We start from the raw sequence: 16,515 nt of genomic DNA, 5'->3' as shown, positions 1-16,515 counted from the left end.
ACTTACATCTCTCCCCCAACATGCACACAGACAGACAAAGAAATAACAACTTTAGAAACCATAAAGTCACTTCAGGGAAATTAATTAGAACTGCAAACCCTCCAGGCAGGAGGCTGCTCGGGACAACCAAACATCCCCAAACATTTTAGTGCTTTTAACTCTATGTGTCACCAGGGAAATTCCTGCAATCGTGTCCCATCAAAACCATTATCCTTTATGCATCGCCACATTTGCTATTTCATTCTGCCTGCTCAGGTGACGAGTTAGTGCAGAAGTTTGGCGCTCCATTAAACAAAGTTGCACTGTTTCATTTCAACACTTTGGCTCAGGACTCAAACATGATGAATACCATAGTGAAGTAGCAAAAGAAATCTAAGTAAAGAAGAAGCTGAACCAGACAGCAGCTTGGTGTTTGTGTGTATTTGGTTGTGTAGACATTTTTTTCCCATCCAGATGACCATGGCAGTAAAGTGACAAAAGAAGAAATGATTCGATGGAGGAGGGTGTAGGGGCAGAAAAAGGGTCTCTGGAGAAAGTCAGTAAATTATGAAGTGGTCTGTCCGAGTGGACTAGTATCAGTAGCGATGTTATGTGTGTACAATGGTTAAGAACAGCTTAGCAGTGAGAGAGAGAGAGAGGCAGGAAGAGAGGAAGCAATCCTTCAACAGAACACAATATCAGGCTGCGGACAGACAACGAACGGCTGGAAGGTTCTGGAAATGAGAGAAAAGCTTGCCTCCCTCACATTTCTGCTCCCAACGCCTCCTCCCAAAGTGCCCTCCATCTAGCACTAACACACTCTCTTACACGCACACACATAAATGGCACCATAACTCTATATCCGCAATCAATCTCCGCTATGAAGACGCATCCATCTTCAGTAATGTTAATGGGAGGGTTTTGGGGGTGGGAGGGGGAGGAGGACAGGGGTAAAACAGAGGGTATGTGACTGCAGAGCTTACCTCAGAGTAGCGTGAGGTAATATGTGTGAGCGTGTGTGCGTGTAATAGAGACAGGGTAAATGAATAAAAAGTGCAAAGGGAGCTTTGTGCATTTGTGCGTGCATGTTAGTGTATTTGTCTGTATGTCGGGAGGTCAGGTGTGTGCGTCAGTGGGCGAGTGACTGATGGCTGTCAGCTTGCATCTGGCGGAGAAAATAAATTAGGCTTATGAAGACAAATGAAGAGGCTATGGAAAGAGTAAAAAAAGGGTGGAGGGGGATTAGGACAAAGAGAGGAATGAAAAGAAAATGAAGGAGAAAAGATATGCGGTGTGTAAGTAGAATGGCTGTAAAAGGAAGGGGATTGAATTTATTTTAGCAGCTAGCAGCTGATAATTAAGAGAAATGGGACTCATGATAAAACCAAGAAAAATTTTGCCTTGTTTTTAAGTCTTTTTTTTTTTTCATAGCAAACAACATTTTCTAATTGTGCAAACCAGACTGAACACAATGTGGGTTAGCATCTGGGCTGAAAGTCCCTCTCAGTGTGTGCTTCCTTTGCTTGCATGTTGATGTCAGCGTGTATCCATGTGTGTTCTATCTCTGCAGATTTGTCAGTGTCGATCCCATGACACACTCGCCTCGTTGTGAGTGGAGGAGAGCTCTTGGAGGGCTTTGTCACGCGGCGGTCTGTTCTTTTCCTGAGGCCTGGCGCCCCTCGTTTGATAAATGACACATGTCATTCTGTCAGCCCCTGCCATCCGGGCTGGGAGGCCCCAAGCTGATGTATGGCCGCCCAGGCTAAAGGAAATCAGAGTGTTTTGGCAGCTCCCTGAGAACACGGCCTCTTATAATGGTGTCTACTTTTTCCTCCGTGCAAGTGTGTGCATATGTGTTTGTGCCTGTCTGTCTGCGGCGTTGAGCTTGTTTAATTGTGTGTATATGCACTTAAAAGTGAGTGTCTACGTCTCCCAGAGTCGTTGTGAGTACATGTGCATGTGTGTGTGTATCCTCTCAACCTGTCAGGCAGACGGGTAGAAGGAGACAAATCATCGCCACGGCCGCCCAGCTGTTCCCCAAATTTGGTGTGAGGAGGAGAGTGAGGGAAAAACCCTGCCGTTTGAGTTTTAAACGACTGATGCTTCCCAGAAACGGGAATGAGTGAGAGGGCAAGTGGAGCTCAGCGCAAACACACACAGACTCTCACACACACAGACACATAAAATGAAACAAAACTCAAGCCAGTCGCATACGGATGCAAAAGAGTAGAAGAAGTTTCAGTCGCAAGCATACATGCCCATATTCACTCAAACATGTAACTACATTAACACACACTTTTATCAAAGTATTTGAACCTTAAGCATACCGAGAAGCTGACAGGATAGCAAAACAAAACCTCAGCTATATTTACAGGGCTGTCAAGTATGAAAATCTGCATGAACTCAGAGCAGTACGAAGCATTTCATTCTGGCCTGCTTTCTCTCTGTCTTTCTCTTTTCTTTCTACCTTCATCTCAACTATAATAAGCTTTATTCTAAACTCCTAAAACTCTTTCTAATTCGCCTCCTGTTCCAGAGACCATTTACCAAGCAGCCACACACAAACACTGGCTCGGTGGAGGACGGTCCCACCTGGAGGTTGTGAACTCTGTATGACCCCGTTTGATTGGGTGCGGGCCGAATCCCCCCCAACACACACACACATACACACACACACACACTCGTCTCTCCCACAGAGAAGAAATGAGAGAAGGGAGAAAAAAAACAGCATCATTAAGCTGTGAGTGATGAGTGGCAGCCATGGGTGACATCCTCCCCTCTTTCTCTCTCCTCTGCTTTCCAACTGCTTTCACTCTGTTTTCTCTTCTTCACTGCCTTGATACTTTTCACTCCCGCTTTATTCACCTCTCTCCCCTTCCCTCAACCCCTCAAGTCATTTCTCTTTCACTCCTCTGTTGCTTTGCCTCCTCTTTTTCCACTCCCTCATCCCTCCCTCCCTTGGCTCCCCTCATTGCTCCCTTCTTTTTTGTCTGCTGTCAGTCTTCCTTTCTTCTCATTTTTTCACCCTCTTATGCCCCATCCTTCTTTTGCTTCTTTTCTTGCACACACAATGGTGCTTTGCTTGGTCCTGTCTGGCTCTCTGGCCCCGGTCTTGTAGACACTCAGCTCCTCTGTACATAATTGATCCCAAATAACCAGAGGAAGGCTGCAGGATTTTAGTGCATCAACAGCACAGCTACAATCAACCACTGCAAGACAAAAACATCCAGCAGCATTTAATTTTTCTATCATTTCCTCTGAGCTCAGATGGATTAAAACATTCCTGTATTTGGTTAAAAACAGCTATTAAAATGTTATTAAGCATTACTATTAGCAATATTGCAGCATATGCACTGCTAGAAGGGCTACGTGATGCATAATTCAGTGGAAAACTCCTAAATGAACTTTAAACAAGGTAGTTAAAAACCTTTCTGGTGAATTAGGCTGAAAAGAAAAAAAAATACAACAGCTAGATTTGATCCTGTTAAGCAAAGAAAAATGAAATGACAGCTTACCCTAAATGCTAAGCTCCCAACGCAGTAGTCACAACTGTTCCTGCCTGTATGACCACCTTTCAGTGAAGCATAGAAGGCAGCATAGCTCATCCTGACTACCAAAGTCAGAGATTGCTGCCAACCAGTGGGAACGTGTCCTTGCAGCACTGCTACAGTTGCTAGCAAGAGCGCAGCCTAGAAGACGGACCTATCTGAGGTTTAGGTCTTCAGTCTGAGGCCGAAAAGGGCTTCTCTAGTATTTGGTGTGTTGGATACATTTATCTAATTAAGCTTTTAGCTTGATTTTATGCAGAAAGAATGCAAGATAATGTCATGCATTTGAGGATAATCCTTGCAAGATTGCTGTTTTAAATGACAGTTTTAATCTTTTGCATTTCTTCTAAGGTCTAGGTTAGTCAAGTCCTCTTCAGCGCAAAACCTTTTTTCCCCCTACAGTTAACACTGAAAAATGAACTAGGAAGTGTGGTTTGCTTGCATTTCCAATTTTTATTCATTTGTACCTTAAACCATAGCTGTCATAAAACCAGAAACAGTATTATTGATTATTTGTACCTTACACCGTGGCTGTTATGAAACAGAAACAATTTTATTGTGCTTTTTGGCTGAGTTTTTTTGGGAGAGTTTGAATGAGTCTCCCCCCATTCATGGTCAAGCTCATCTGACCACAGCTCACAATGCACGGCAAGTATGACTAAAGCAAGCATGAATCACTGGAATTGTATGTTTTCTTTTTTTGAATGAACTATTCCAAAAAGCTTTTATCCACTGTTAAAGATATATGTGAGATAATAGAGACAGATAAGTGGAAGTAAGATGCAGGAAATATTTACCTTTCAGAAATATTCCAGTTCCGCTAGCTCCACCCAGAAGTATAACCTTCCTCCCAAGATATCTCCCTGGAACTTTATTTAACCCTGTTCAATCTGAAGCTAATGAAAAACATTTTTAAATTGCACTATTATTGCTTTAAAAACACATTTCTGGTGCATTTAGTTTAGTTGTTCTGATACAATGTGTAAAATCTGCAGGTACAAGAGGGCTTCTATATGGTTGCATTATTTTCTCAAATCAAAACATAAATCCTGTTAATTCAGCCTGTTTTCACTTCTGCTTGGATGACTTCATGTGCTGAGAGGAAGAGTAAATCTAACAATGCGATAGGTTGATTGACTGAACGTGATAAACGTGATGTTAATCAGCGCAAACCAGTCTGCTCCTTGATCTTGTTTAGTTTGATGAAGTTTAATTAAACATTCCTGACGTGCCCAAAGAGCTCTACTGAAAACACATCTTTATTCCCCCGTCAAATATTATTTTTAATTAACATTATTTCTACAGTAGCTGCAGTCGTTTACTGAAACCTATGTGATTTTGTCAGTGCACATTTTGACAGATAAGCTAGTCTCAGGCGAGTTACAGCTAGTGTTTCTCACACTGATAAAGAGATTTTTTTTTTTTAAACAAAGCCTGGAACAAACCAATCCACCCTACAGCTGCTTTTTTTTTTTTTTTTTTTTTTTTTTTATAACTTTGACTAAGCTGACAAAAACAAGCCATTGTTTTATTTGATGATTTTTTAAGCCTGGGAAAAATCAAGCAGCTGCACAGATTTGTTTCTCTTTTTGATTAGAAACAGGCTGAACATCATGTTGCCTTGCTCATACATCAGTGTGTATGCTATTTAGATCATGAATAACAGAGGAGGTTAAACTCATATGACCTTGATGACTGATCCTGTTTTTAGTTCTTGCACTATGGAACATAACAACTCTGTGAAATATTAAAAAAAAAAAAAAAAAAACACTATCAAATGCAAATACCACTCACAGCTGCAACTGTGTTGGCTTTTGGACCCTCGATGAATTTTATGGGTCCACTTTTTCAAGTCCTGATGAATAAAATTTCACCACTTTCTGAGATTTAGTAGCACAAATAATTTCAAATCTTAGGACACCATTCAAACTGTGGCATCATAATTTGATTTTCCAAATCTAAATGAAATTTGGTAAATAAGCTTAAAACACGACAGATTAACAATAATTAAGATGGCTGCCTTATTTTAGTTCGGAGTCATTACTTGTGTGTTCTGGTATCTATTATCAATTTACTTGGGCTCACTGTTTAATGTTCACAATCTGAAATCTAATAGTGGCTATACTGAACAACTTTTAAAGTAAAGCCTGCGAGACAAGTGTGAGGCATAACAAAAAGGAAATGAAGTGGAAGATGGAGAAGCAAAACAATTTAATAAAGAAAAATCAAATGGAAGTTAAATACACTAAGAAATGATTCATTTAAACACATGAACAAGACGGAAGTGGCAATGTGCAGATTTTAAAATTATGCATGAACTGCAAATATACTATAATTATTCAGCTATTTGATATATGAAATATTACACGATGAAATATTACACAGACCTTCCCTAATCTAAAGCATATGTTTATGGTAAGGTGGACGGTAATGTTAGTAAAGGGATGAAACTAGTCATTACAGACAATACAATAAACGAGTTAAGTGTAAACCCACTGATAAGCTGTAAACACAGGTGAAGAGGAGGGTCAGCCAGAGGTGTGTGATTATATAGAGCTGGAAAATCATAGAAATCATGACATAATAATAATAATAATAATAATAATAATAATAATAATAATAATAATAATAATTCCTAATTCATACTTGGTCATGGTAAGCTACGTGGGACAGACTGACATGGCAGGCAATACATGCGAAGGTCTTCTCCAATCACCAAATGACATAGCAATAGATTAATGCTTTTTAATTCCTGGGATTTTAATACCTGAAGCTACTTTTAAAACTTTTGGATAGCTGAATTCATCTTAATGATTTTTAGAGTTAGATGAAAAATCTCAAAGTCAAATTAAAAAAATCTCTTACGCCATACAAAGCAGCTAATTAGCTTAACAGTAAAAATAGTTTTCTGGCAGTCTTGGGTGATGACGGGACTTTAGTAAAGTTGCAAAGCTGAAAATAAAGATAAGTGTCATGCAAAAGACTCCAGAACTCCAGTTCTCAGATCTCTTTAAAAGCTTCTTCTGCACGAAAGAACTTGTTTTTCTAAATTTAGCTACTAGTGCATAAGGTAATGAATGCTTCTGCTCCAAAATATATCAGATGATGCCATATGAGCCACTAACACTTATCCTGGGTCAAGTGGCCTTTCCATCCCAAGTTAAAGGATGAGAATCACCATTTAGTTTTTATGCTCCTAATCTGGGACAAACTAGCAGAAAACCAGAAGTCTGCTCTAAACCACCGTTCCTTCAAATCAGATTTTAAAACCTCTCTGTTTTCCACTACTTTCAAATGGGATCGTTTTCTTTTCAATATATTTTCTTGTATATGAACATTGACAGTGATGTTGATGATGACTTTTACAGTAATTATGATGATGATGCATTTCCTGCTGACGTCTGTATTACACGTAACCTCTCAGTATTAATTTTGTTGTTTTTCCTCTTTATTTTAGGGTTTTCTGTGACTATTTAATTTCTTTAATTCTCTTGTATTATTTTTATTATCTTATGTGAAGCACTTTGAAAACTCCTGTACATGGAATGTGCTTTACAAATAAACCTGCCCTGACTTGTCTAAAAAACCATAAGGATCAAATCCAGGAATCAGCACTTTTTGAAAAACTTCTTCATTTGTTTAAAGCAGACGTGACATTGGTCATTCTGTTGCAGTTACACCAGTCTATAGTGTCAATGGAGACACAAACATTATTCATTGTTTGAAGAAGTAGAGTCCTGTCATCGGGGAGTTTTGTGAAGAGGCAAACATGACGCAGATGGATCAGAGAGAGACGACAGGGTCATCATACAAACAGGGACAGGTGATCAGAAACAGATGCTCAGGTGGACGTCCAGCCAGTGTGCCGGACAGACGGTTGAGGGATTGAGTGATGAAAGAAACATGCTGAGAGAGGACGGTGTACAAGAGACCTCCTGCAGTTCTCTCAGAGACAGACGACTTAGAGGGACGGAGCTGAGCTTATAGCCCCCCCTGCGACTGTCACTGTCTCAGACAGCGCAGCGGCTCTGGAAAGATTTGGGAGGAATTTTCAGGGGCAACATGTGGTGTTGTTGAACTGATCCCGAAACATTATATCCCCTTTCAACTGCCCATCAAGCAGCGCACTGAGGCTGATGATGTTTAAGTGATTACACTACGCAACCCCAAGCAAACCGAGGTCAATGGGTGTCTTTCAAACTGAAGCACCAGACCAAACTGAACGAAGCCACACTAACAGATTACGCTTTGATTCTTTCCCTGTGTCGCGTACTGTACGGACAAACTGTCTGCTCAACGGGAATGGAGATGGCTCTTGGAAAATATGTGACAGTCATGTGTTCAAACTTCAAAGAGCATGACATAAGGCGTCACTGCTATGTGCCCTTTTAGATTTTCATGACTCAGAAGTGTGACTGCAGGAGGTTGCTGAAATCAAGAATATTTGAGAAAAAAAAGGGAATCTTGAAATATGAGAACAAGGCCAGTAGGCCTGAAAGAGGAGAGTATTACACTCTCCTTTTCAGATGTTGGGTTCATGTTCTTGTAACCAGTTCACTGCCTCTTGAGCATCCGGTGAGAGAACGATAGATGAGGGTGAGAGACAGGGAGGAAGATGAAAGAAAATATGAACAGGGTAGGGTAGAATTGAGTCTGTAAGATAGAGATTGATGACAGATAGGAAGATGAGAAAAGGCTTACAGGGGGGGAAAGAGGAGGCCAGTAATCCCCTTTAAAAAACGAGCAGCGGGAGGTAGAGACAGAGGGAGTGCAAGATCGAGATGAAGAGGTAAAAGGAGGAGAGATGGCACTGCACTGGTCTGCAGCATAACCTTCCCCGGCGCCCGCTCTCAAGGACATAGTGTCATCTGTTAACTGTATCCATTCCCAGATGGCTTATCTGCAGTAAACTAGTGTCCAAAAAATGATATTCATTGCATCTCAGCCCACACTATCAGCTAAACACTCCCTGGGGGATAGAAATTTCCGCCCCCTGACTTTTGCCCACTTGCAACGACTGTCGTTTGGATATGCTGAGACCGGCTTTTATCAATGGTGGTGTCATAAAAACAAGTACCTATCCTCTTTTGATATACTGTAACGGTCCTCCCCAGTTTTAGGGCAGCATGTTCTACATACAACTCTCTTTTGAGGTGTGAGGGCAAAAGGAAACTCCATCACTCGTTTTCATGACGGAGGGGTCCATCACATTCAAACCTCAATCTCATGCTCGATCTTTCCACCAACTTTTAATAAAATCCATGCAAATAGGCTGCTGTTTAAACTGGTTTTAGAAAATCAGGCAACCGTGGCAAGAATATATAATCTAAAAATAGAAGTATGGTTGCATTAAACTCTTAATTATCAAGAGATTTCCTGAGACAATGTCAGGACTTGACTGTCTTTGTGCCTCCCTACATGTGAACTTGGTTCAACTTGTAAGGTTACACGACGTCTACCTGGCAACAGCAGAGCAAGAGTATGCATTTCATGCACAGCACAGTCACATATAATCAGCAGCTAATAACGCAACATTGGGAGTCACTGCCCCAGTATAAATCAATGGGCAAAATAATTGCTAATACACTGGTTATTGATTTGAGTGCCCGCCATGCAGTCATTTTCTGGGGCGACTGTGGCAAAGCGCAAACGCAATGACAAGGGTAAAGTGCTATTTCTCAAAAAGGCGCATAGACAGGCAGCTGCACGGGGGAAAAAAAAAAAAATCACTACAGGGCCTCTGCAGTAATTCTTAATTGACACCTGTCAGAGGAATGGCAGCAGTCACAGCTGCTGCAGGGGAACGTCTCCCCAAGTCTTGTTCATCTGTCACTTTTAATACCTTTTCTTCACGGTCCCTCTTTCTCCCACTCTGTTGTGTTCTTCACCTCACCCACACAGACTCGCACCCACCCGGCTGCACGCCAGATGTTTGAGACCAGTTAACAGAAGCAGCGCGACTTCAAGGCCAAACAGTGCAGGGCATCCGGTGGCAACTCAGTCATAACATCGCTGTTTGTGATGACTTGCTTGTGAATGGTTTCAGCCACGTTTCCGTCCAAACTGAATGGAAAAACTTCACCATTCTCCACCATTTATAAGGCAGCAAGTAGAGAAATTTTTAAAAACTATGAAAAAAAAAAGAGAGACAGTGGCCACCTGGTGCACACGGTCAATCATTTAAGGAAAAATATATGCATTTGTACTAAGAGTATGCAGAATGCTTCATGCCAAAGATGGAAAAAAACAGGGAAAACAATGAAACAGATACACAATGTGTACAGAGTCGTACAGCTGAGGTAGACGGTTGCGCCCCTGAGGACATATTGGCCTCCGAGCGCACCCTGGACCTCCCATTGTCTTGCCTTAAATCACAACTAGCCAGGTGTCTCTCTTTTTCTCTTCTTCTTTATACTCCCTCCACATTTATCCCAACTGCTACAGACTAAATCTTAAATTTACTGAGAGACTGACTGTGTTTAATGTTTGTGAAGAAAAAGCAAATGCAGCTGGCCCGCTTTGGATGTCTCAAAGCTCGCAGCCTTTTTGCTGCTTTGCTCAAGCCTTTAGAAACGGTGAGAACGTTACAAAATACACACCTTTTGTTCAAGGGTTCATGTTTCTGAAGCCTGAAACTTAGTTTTTAAAGATGACAGAAATCGTTAACTAGAGTCTTGATGTTTGTCAAAACTGAGGAAAACTGTGTTTTTCATTTTACGTAATGAGATTTGCTGCTTCTCTTTGTTACACACGCTGATAATCTGAATATCTTCAGGATCGGTGGTGGGAATAAAACAAAGTATGAATAAATACCACCCTGGTCTTTGTTTATGACATATTTTCATATTCGCACCTGATTATCAAGCATGGTTGCTGACAACATGCTAAGCGAAAGCCGCGTGTTTGTGCAGAACACATTCATTTTGTGTGTTAATATGTCATAATCTCAATCTGTCTGTTTGTTCATTCTTCATCTTTCAATTAACTGTCTCATTTTTCACTCCATCAGCAGGAAAACTTTCCCTCCATGTTCCTGAGTATTCAGCAACTGGTGTCTCGACTCCCGCTGCAGCGGTTGTACTTATATCCACTTTACATTGTGGACCTTGTTCTGCAGCTGCTTTGAAACGGCATCTGAGCAGATCAAACACGGGTGCAGGATGTATTTCGGTAGGAATGCTGTTGAGTTTTATTCCTGTAAAAATGACCTTGTTTTCTTTTTGCTCTCCTTCTCAAGCCTTCTTGCGTTGTGCTTGAGCGAAAACCCAGGTTTTTCCGGCTTCCTCTAAACCTCATTAAGCTCAGGGATAGTTTTACCTCGCGCCTGCAGCACCGCATGCCTTTACATCTCCACTCGGCTGGCGCGTCTAATTCCCACATATTTCCAATTCGACCCTCTCTTTTCCATGAGAGCAGTCATCGATCTTCATTTGTCACTTAACCTCCACGACGATGAGGACAGCGAGTGGAGTTTTGCGTGCGTGCGTGTGCGCACATTAGTATGTGTTTGATTTCCTGAAGGCCTACCGGTTCCGACAGCACATGCAAATGAAACTACGGGTGTAGCGGAGTGTGAGCTGTAGCGAATATAAATCCAACAACTCCTTCAGTCAATGTCACCTGTTAATGACACTTTACACACACCACATTATCGCGGGATCTAAATGTTTCATGGCCACATAGACATGCACCAAAAATCGTCATTTTGCTCTGAGATACACAGTGGCACACACACTCTCACACACACACACGTAAACACACAAACATGCTCGGTTGTCGTCTACATTTTTCACTTCAAATAATATTTTTTTCTTCCCTCACAGCGCTGCTTCACATCCTGACAAATGTCATTAAATTCTTTATCAGAAGCATCCTGATAAAACTAACACAACCCTCTAATAGTCATCTTTCGCGCTCGCTTCTTACTTGACATGTGCCGTGAGCTAAATTCCTGCCGAGGAACACAATGCCAAATAACAACAACAAAATGTATTAACGCTGCTTGGCTTGGAACTTTGTTCCTGTTCTGTCAAACAAACCGGCGAGCTGTTAGCAGAGAGATCAGAGAGAACGTATCAAAAGCGTCTTTCAAGGCCTCATCCGCGGTGAACTATTAAAAGGCACCTCTGCTGCAAACTGCGTGGCTACTTAAGCTGAATTACACGTTTCCAAATGCCATGTGCCACAGTTAGAAACCTCTACTGCTGAGTTTACACTGAAAAAGACTGAGGTGGGCACAGGAGAAGTGGGTGATGCTGAGCTGATTTCATCAAGCTTGCAGCTTGCAGACCTGACACCTTGCTGAATTTGTCAGCAGTAATCTGTGGACCCGTCGCTGATCTGTCAGCTACCTGGATAATTAGGGACCCCAACTAACGATGCCGTCAGAGAAAAAAAAAAGAAAAAGGAAATGCCCCGCCCTGAGTCGTAATTAAGAGACTCCTTCAGAGGCGGCGTTAGTGGCGGTTTGGGAGAGAAGAAGGCAGCCGTCGATGTCAGTGAAGATGCTCAGGAGGCGAAGCTGTGTCTGTGCGTCGTGTTTAATCCGCTCATTGTGGCTTCAGCGTGGACAAACGCTGACTTAATGTGTCCAGTTTAGCCACGTACAGAAATCAGCTGCTAGCCCATGCTAATAGGGTAAAGCATGGCATCTGTAGATTACGACTTTAACTCAAGTGATGTGATTTTATTTGGAGTGCTGAACTTGGTCAAACCACATCGTTCATCCAACATCTCTCTTTAGACAGCAAACAAAGGAAAACTCTATTTCCACATGGCCAAGTCAGAGAGTGGATCAGCGGGTCACCTCATCAGAACAATGATACACTGATCGAGAAGGATTTTCTATAAGTTCGCGTTGAAGAGTGACAAGAAACCTGCTAAACCCTCAGTAAAATGCAACAGTATGCAGATCTGTGTCCTCCTCCATCCGACTGTAAACTGATCTACCTCCTCCTCAGTCAGCACAGATGAGTGTTGCACAGGAGATGTCATAAAACTGAAGCAAAAACCTTTTTTAACTCTCATGGAACAAACTCCAAAGCAGTGTCAGCCAGTAATCATGGCGACATGTGGAGTGATTAATTGACAGATTCATTACTTGGAGTCAGAGTGTTTGATTTAAGATATTGCAGTTAGCAAACTAAAAGCAAGAGCAGACGTGCAGCCACTCATTTTCTAGCAGCAGTCAGAGCTGTGACCTCAGAAAGTAGGAAAATACAGACTTATGGCTGCTTTGTGTATGCCAGTATCTCCCATCTACTAATTAAACTGCAGTAATTACTTATTATCCTGCTATAATACAGAACGATGCCATATTTTAACATGATATTGCTGCAATCTGCATAATGTGACTCTGTGATCGCTGCAGTTACGATAAAAGTATGAATGCTTTGGTTAGAGAGTAGATCCTGTATTTATTAGAGCAGTGGGAGATGGAGTGCAGCGCTTTCTAGAAAGAAAGATATATCAATTAATCTATAATATGCTTTTTAAAAAAAGAAGTAAAAAAACCCATAGCAACAGGCCATCGAGGCCTGTTTTTCCACCATATCAAACAAGACATTACAGCACTTCCCCACTTCTGAGGAGCCAAATCTGCTCAGCGGTGGGGATTTTATGCACAACTAACAGCTTAATCGATTATCAGAATTGTTAGCGATATGTAAATCACGCCATTAATCAATTATCACATCATTCCGTTGCTTACTTGCCTGCTTATACGCGAAGGCAAGAAAGCCACACCGGCACCGCACGAACACCCCCACTGCTTTTCTGTCTTTAAGGATTTTTACAGTAACGTAAAATATGCAATACACCAGACAAGACGCAGCTGATCTAATCCTGCCAGATTAATCTGGCTGTAATCGCCTCGTTTGTTATTATTGTCACTTTGATATTCGCTTATTGTTTGCGTCATTAAATAACTTAGGGAAATACATCAACACAACAGCAGTTCCGTAAGGAGGACAAAAGGAAGAGAAAATGACGACAAATGACTGCAGCAAAAGTCTCTGCTGCTCAGATTTCACTGCACTGAACCCAACTGCCAAAACTAACAGATGCAGTAATGCGGTTCCAAATGAAAGAACACTGATGTATTGTCACTGGTCATAAAGTAGATAGGGTACAGCGCCATTACAGGCTCTAAAATCATCACTGTGACTGAGGAAACAGAGCCCATTTGAAATGGCACACAAAGAGCTATTGAACCCCCCCCCCCCCCCCCCCCCCCCCCCCCCACACACACACACACACACACACACCCCTCTCTCTCTCTCTCTCTCTCTGAGGAGCATATGCCAATATTTGGTTTTAGTGCAACTCCAAAGTGACAAATCTGGGTTGTGGAAATATCTGCTAATGCACTGTAAAATAAAAAAAATAAAAAAAAGCCAGCATTTTAAAGGTGTGGAAGCAATCACACACACTCACCTCACAATCAGTGGAGGTGTTAAACTTTTTGGATTGACCATATGTCAGGCACTGGAAATAATGTAGAGACAAAGCCTGCCAAGTTGGGATTGACCCTCACTGCCTGTGATGTATGTGTCTGTCAGAAAAACAGACAATCAGATCAATATATTTAAAAGCTGAGCCGGAATAATGGGGGGGGGGGGGGGGGGGGGGGGGGGGGGGGGGGGGGGGCACCTCAGAGAGAAGCCAAATGACCTCAAGTGGGTAGAAACGCAGGAAAGCAAAGGAAGGGGGAAAAAAAATAGTGGCAGAAACATTAACCGACACTATTCATTTTCAGCAAGCAGCCTTGTTCTTCAAACAAGTTTCTCTCCATCCATCACTAAAGCCTCACGTCAATTAGAAATTACAGCCCCACCGAGTTCAAAGTCCTCCCGTCACAACCTTGATTAAGTCTGCTTAACCTCACATTTCCACCGCCTGCTTAACATTCTACAGCTGTTTTATTCGGCTTTGGTCATTACCGCATGAACTTCAAAGGCTCGTCTCTCTCGTCATTTGGAAACGCGTGTCAATCACACACACTAGCAAAGGCACACGCACACACACACACACACACACACACACACACACACACACACACACACATCTCCCAGGGACATCAAATGGATTCAGGCAAACATGCGATTCTCTTGCTGAACTCTTCACGTCTAGTGGCGACAACATGTAGGCCAGACGAGTCTGCTCCCATTTCATTTGTGACATGCAAAAGAACGTCTGTTAACACAGAAAAATGTTGCTTGCGTGAACTTTTTAAGAGGTTTTGTGGATTACAGAAAACATGAATGTGTGCTTCATTTTATTTCACTTGTTTTTTTAAGGTCTTTAAAATGCCCACAGAAGGCATGTAGTGTAGCTATACGCTGTTCAGCTCCAAAAAGTTCATCACTAACAGTTAACGGGACAACGTTGCTGGATTTTTTTTTTTTTTTTTTAACCTACAATCTCTCTCTGAGCAAAATTGTTAGTGATTTCGCTCGATTTATTCCCATAATAGTCTTAAAGATTTACGCCACTTCCTGCTCCTGAACACTGAGGTTGGGTTAAAACAAAGTGACCACAGATTCCTCTGTTTACCCTGCAGAGTTGGAGGATGATCTGTGTGTGATCTCTCCATGCATCACCACCCTCTCAAAACCCCACCACCACCTCCTCCTCCTCCTTTGTTCCCTCTTCCCCCTCCTTGGGTATTAATCACAGAGTATTTATCCCGCTTGAGGAACTTTTCTTTCAATTTGTCTTTTCTTTACTTCCTTGGTGGGAGCACAAAAGTTTTTTTTTTCTTCTCTTTTTCAGCTTTGGAGGGAGTCCATCCGCCTGACGCATGCGTGTCTCTGCAGTGAACGATCTACTGACGTTGATCAGGAATGAATAGATCAAAGGCAGTCGCATGACAGGCGATCAATCAAGCATCAAATCAAGGACGGCAATCCCTAAGTGGAACACAAGCTGAAAATATGCCACTTTTCCCTTTCTTTCTTTTTTTCCTGTTTTCAAACATCAAATGCCTGTTAAAACCAGATAAAATGAGCTTCTTTTTTTTTTTTTTTTTTTTTTTTTTTTTTTTTTTTTTTTTTGTGGTTTGGAGATCTTGGACTGCTGATCCAGAAAAGTTGAGAGCAGCTATGAGCATTGAGGTCTCACAGGGAAAAAGTTGGCTCTGAGGAAAAGATGCATAAATGAAACAACATCCTCTCAAGAACGACTGAGACTTGATTAAGGCTGTGTGGGTGTAGGAATCTATACGTACAGGTTGTTTACTCCTGTGTGGGGGAGTTTATTGTTACAAAACATTGACAAAAGTCTACAGTCTCCCAGAAGTCCCGCTGCTGGTATTAGATCGTGCTACATCAGGCCTGTCAGCTGCTGTGTAAACTTGTCTTACATGCGTTAAGGGGGTCCTGGGTTTGTGTGTGTGTGTGTAGCCCTAAAAAGAAGGCTGTGGCGGCGGGGTGTGTGTGTGTGTGTGTTTGTTTTCAGAGTCGGGGCTTACCTGATGACCGCCGCGGCGCTTGCTGCTTTCTCCTCGGCATGCTGCTGCAGGACTTTCCGCTGGACTTTTCATGCAGAGATCAAAAAAGCGGACGAGCTGGAGAGGAAAGCGGTGTAACGACGGACGGGATGGGTGTGTGGGGTGAAGGGGGTGAAGCCAAGCGAGCAGGGCTTCCTCTGCTCTTCAAGTGGGATGATATGAATAAAGTGTAGATCCCTAGCAGGGCGAAGAAGGGACGGTTTATTCTTTATGCGTCTTTTTTTTTAATGATTAGAGAATTTGGAGGGAAAAAATAGGCTCGTCCGTTAACTTCTTCCGATGAGGAAAACTCAGTCAGGCTGATGTGGTGAAAAAAAAGCTTCGGTTTCAGTCTCTGGGGCAGAGATATGGAGAGCTGCCAGTCCTTTAACCGCGTTTCCATAAAAAATAAAACTCTTTCCACCTCTCGCTCGATTGTTAAATACCTCTTATATGGATAAAAAGTAAAGAAAACGGGCAAGATCCATGTCAAGTAAAAAC

General features: G+C 42.1%; 1 protein-coding gene across 1 annotated transcript in view; it reads right to left on the bottom strand.

Moving 5' to 3' along the window:
* tshz1 (teashirt zinc finger homeobox 1) overlaps nt 1-16,137 on the bottom strand; it is a gene marked incomplete at its 3' end in the record, with an annotated part of 28,164 nt that extends 12,027 nt beyond the window's left edge. Inside the window, exon 1 of the mRNA XM_079258425.1 lies at nt 15,997-16,137. Within this exon, the coding sequence (XP_079114551.1) occupies nt 15,997-16,036 (40 nt within the window). The 5' untranslated portion in view covers nt 16,037-16,137. The remainder of the gene's footprint in view (nt 1-15,996) is intronic.
* Between the last annotated feature and the right edge of the window lie 378 nt (nt 16,138-16,515).

Source organism: Telmatherina bonti (genome assembly GCF_933228915.1).
Source record: "Telmatherina bonti genome assembly, chromosome: 19".
NCBI classification, from domain to species: Eukaryota; Metazoa; Chordata; class Actinopteri; order Atheriniformes; family Telmatherinidae; genus Telmatherina; species Telmatherina bonti.
The sequence above is the reverse complement of the archived record's forward strand: the minus strand, read 5'-3'. Positions and strand labels throughout refer to the sequence as shown.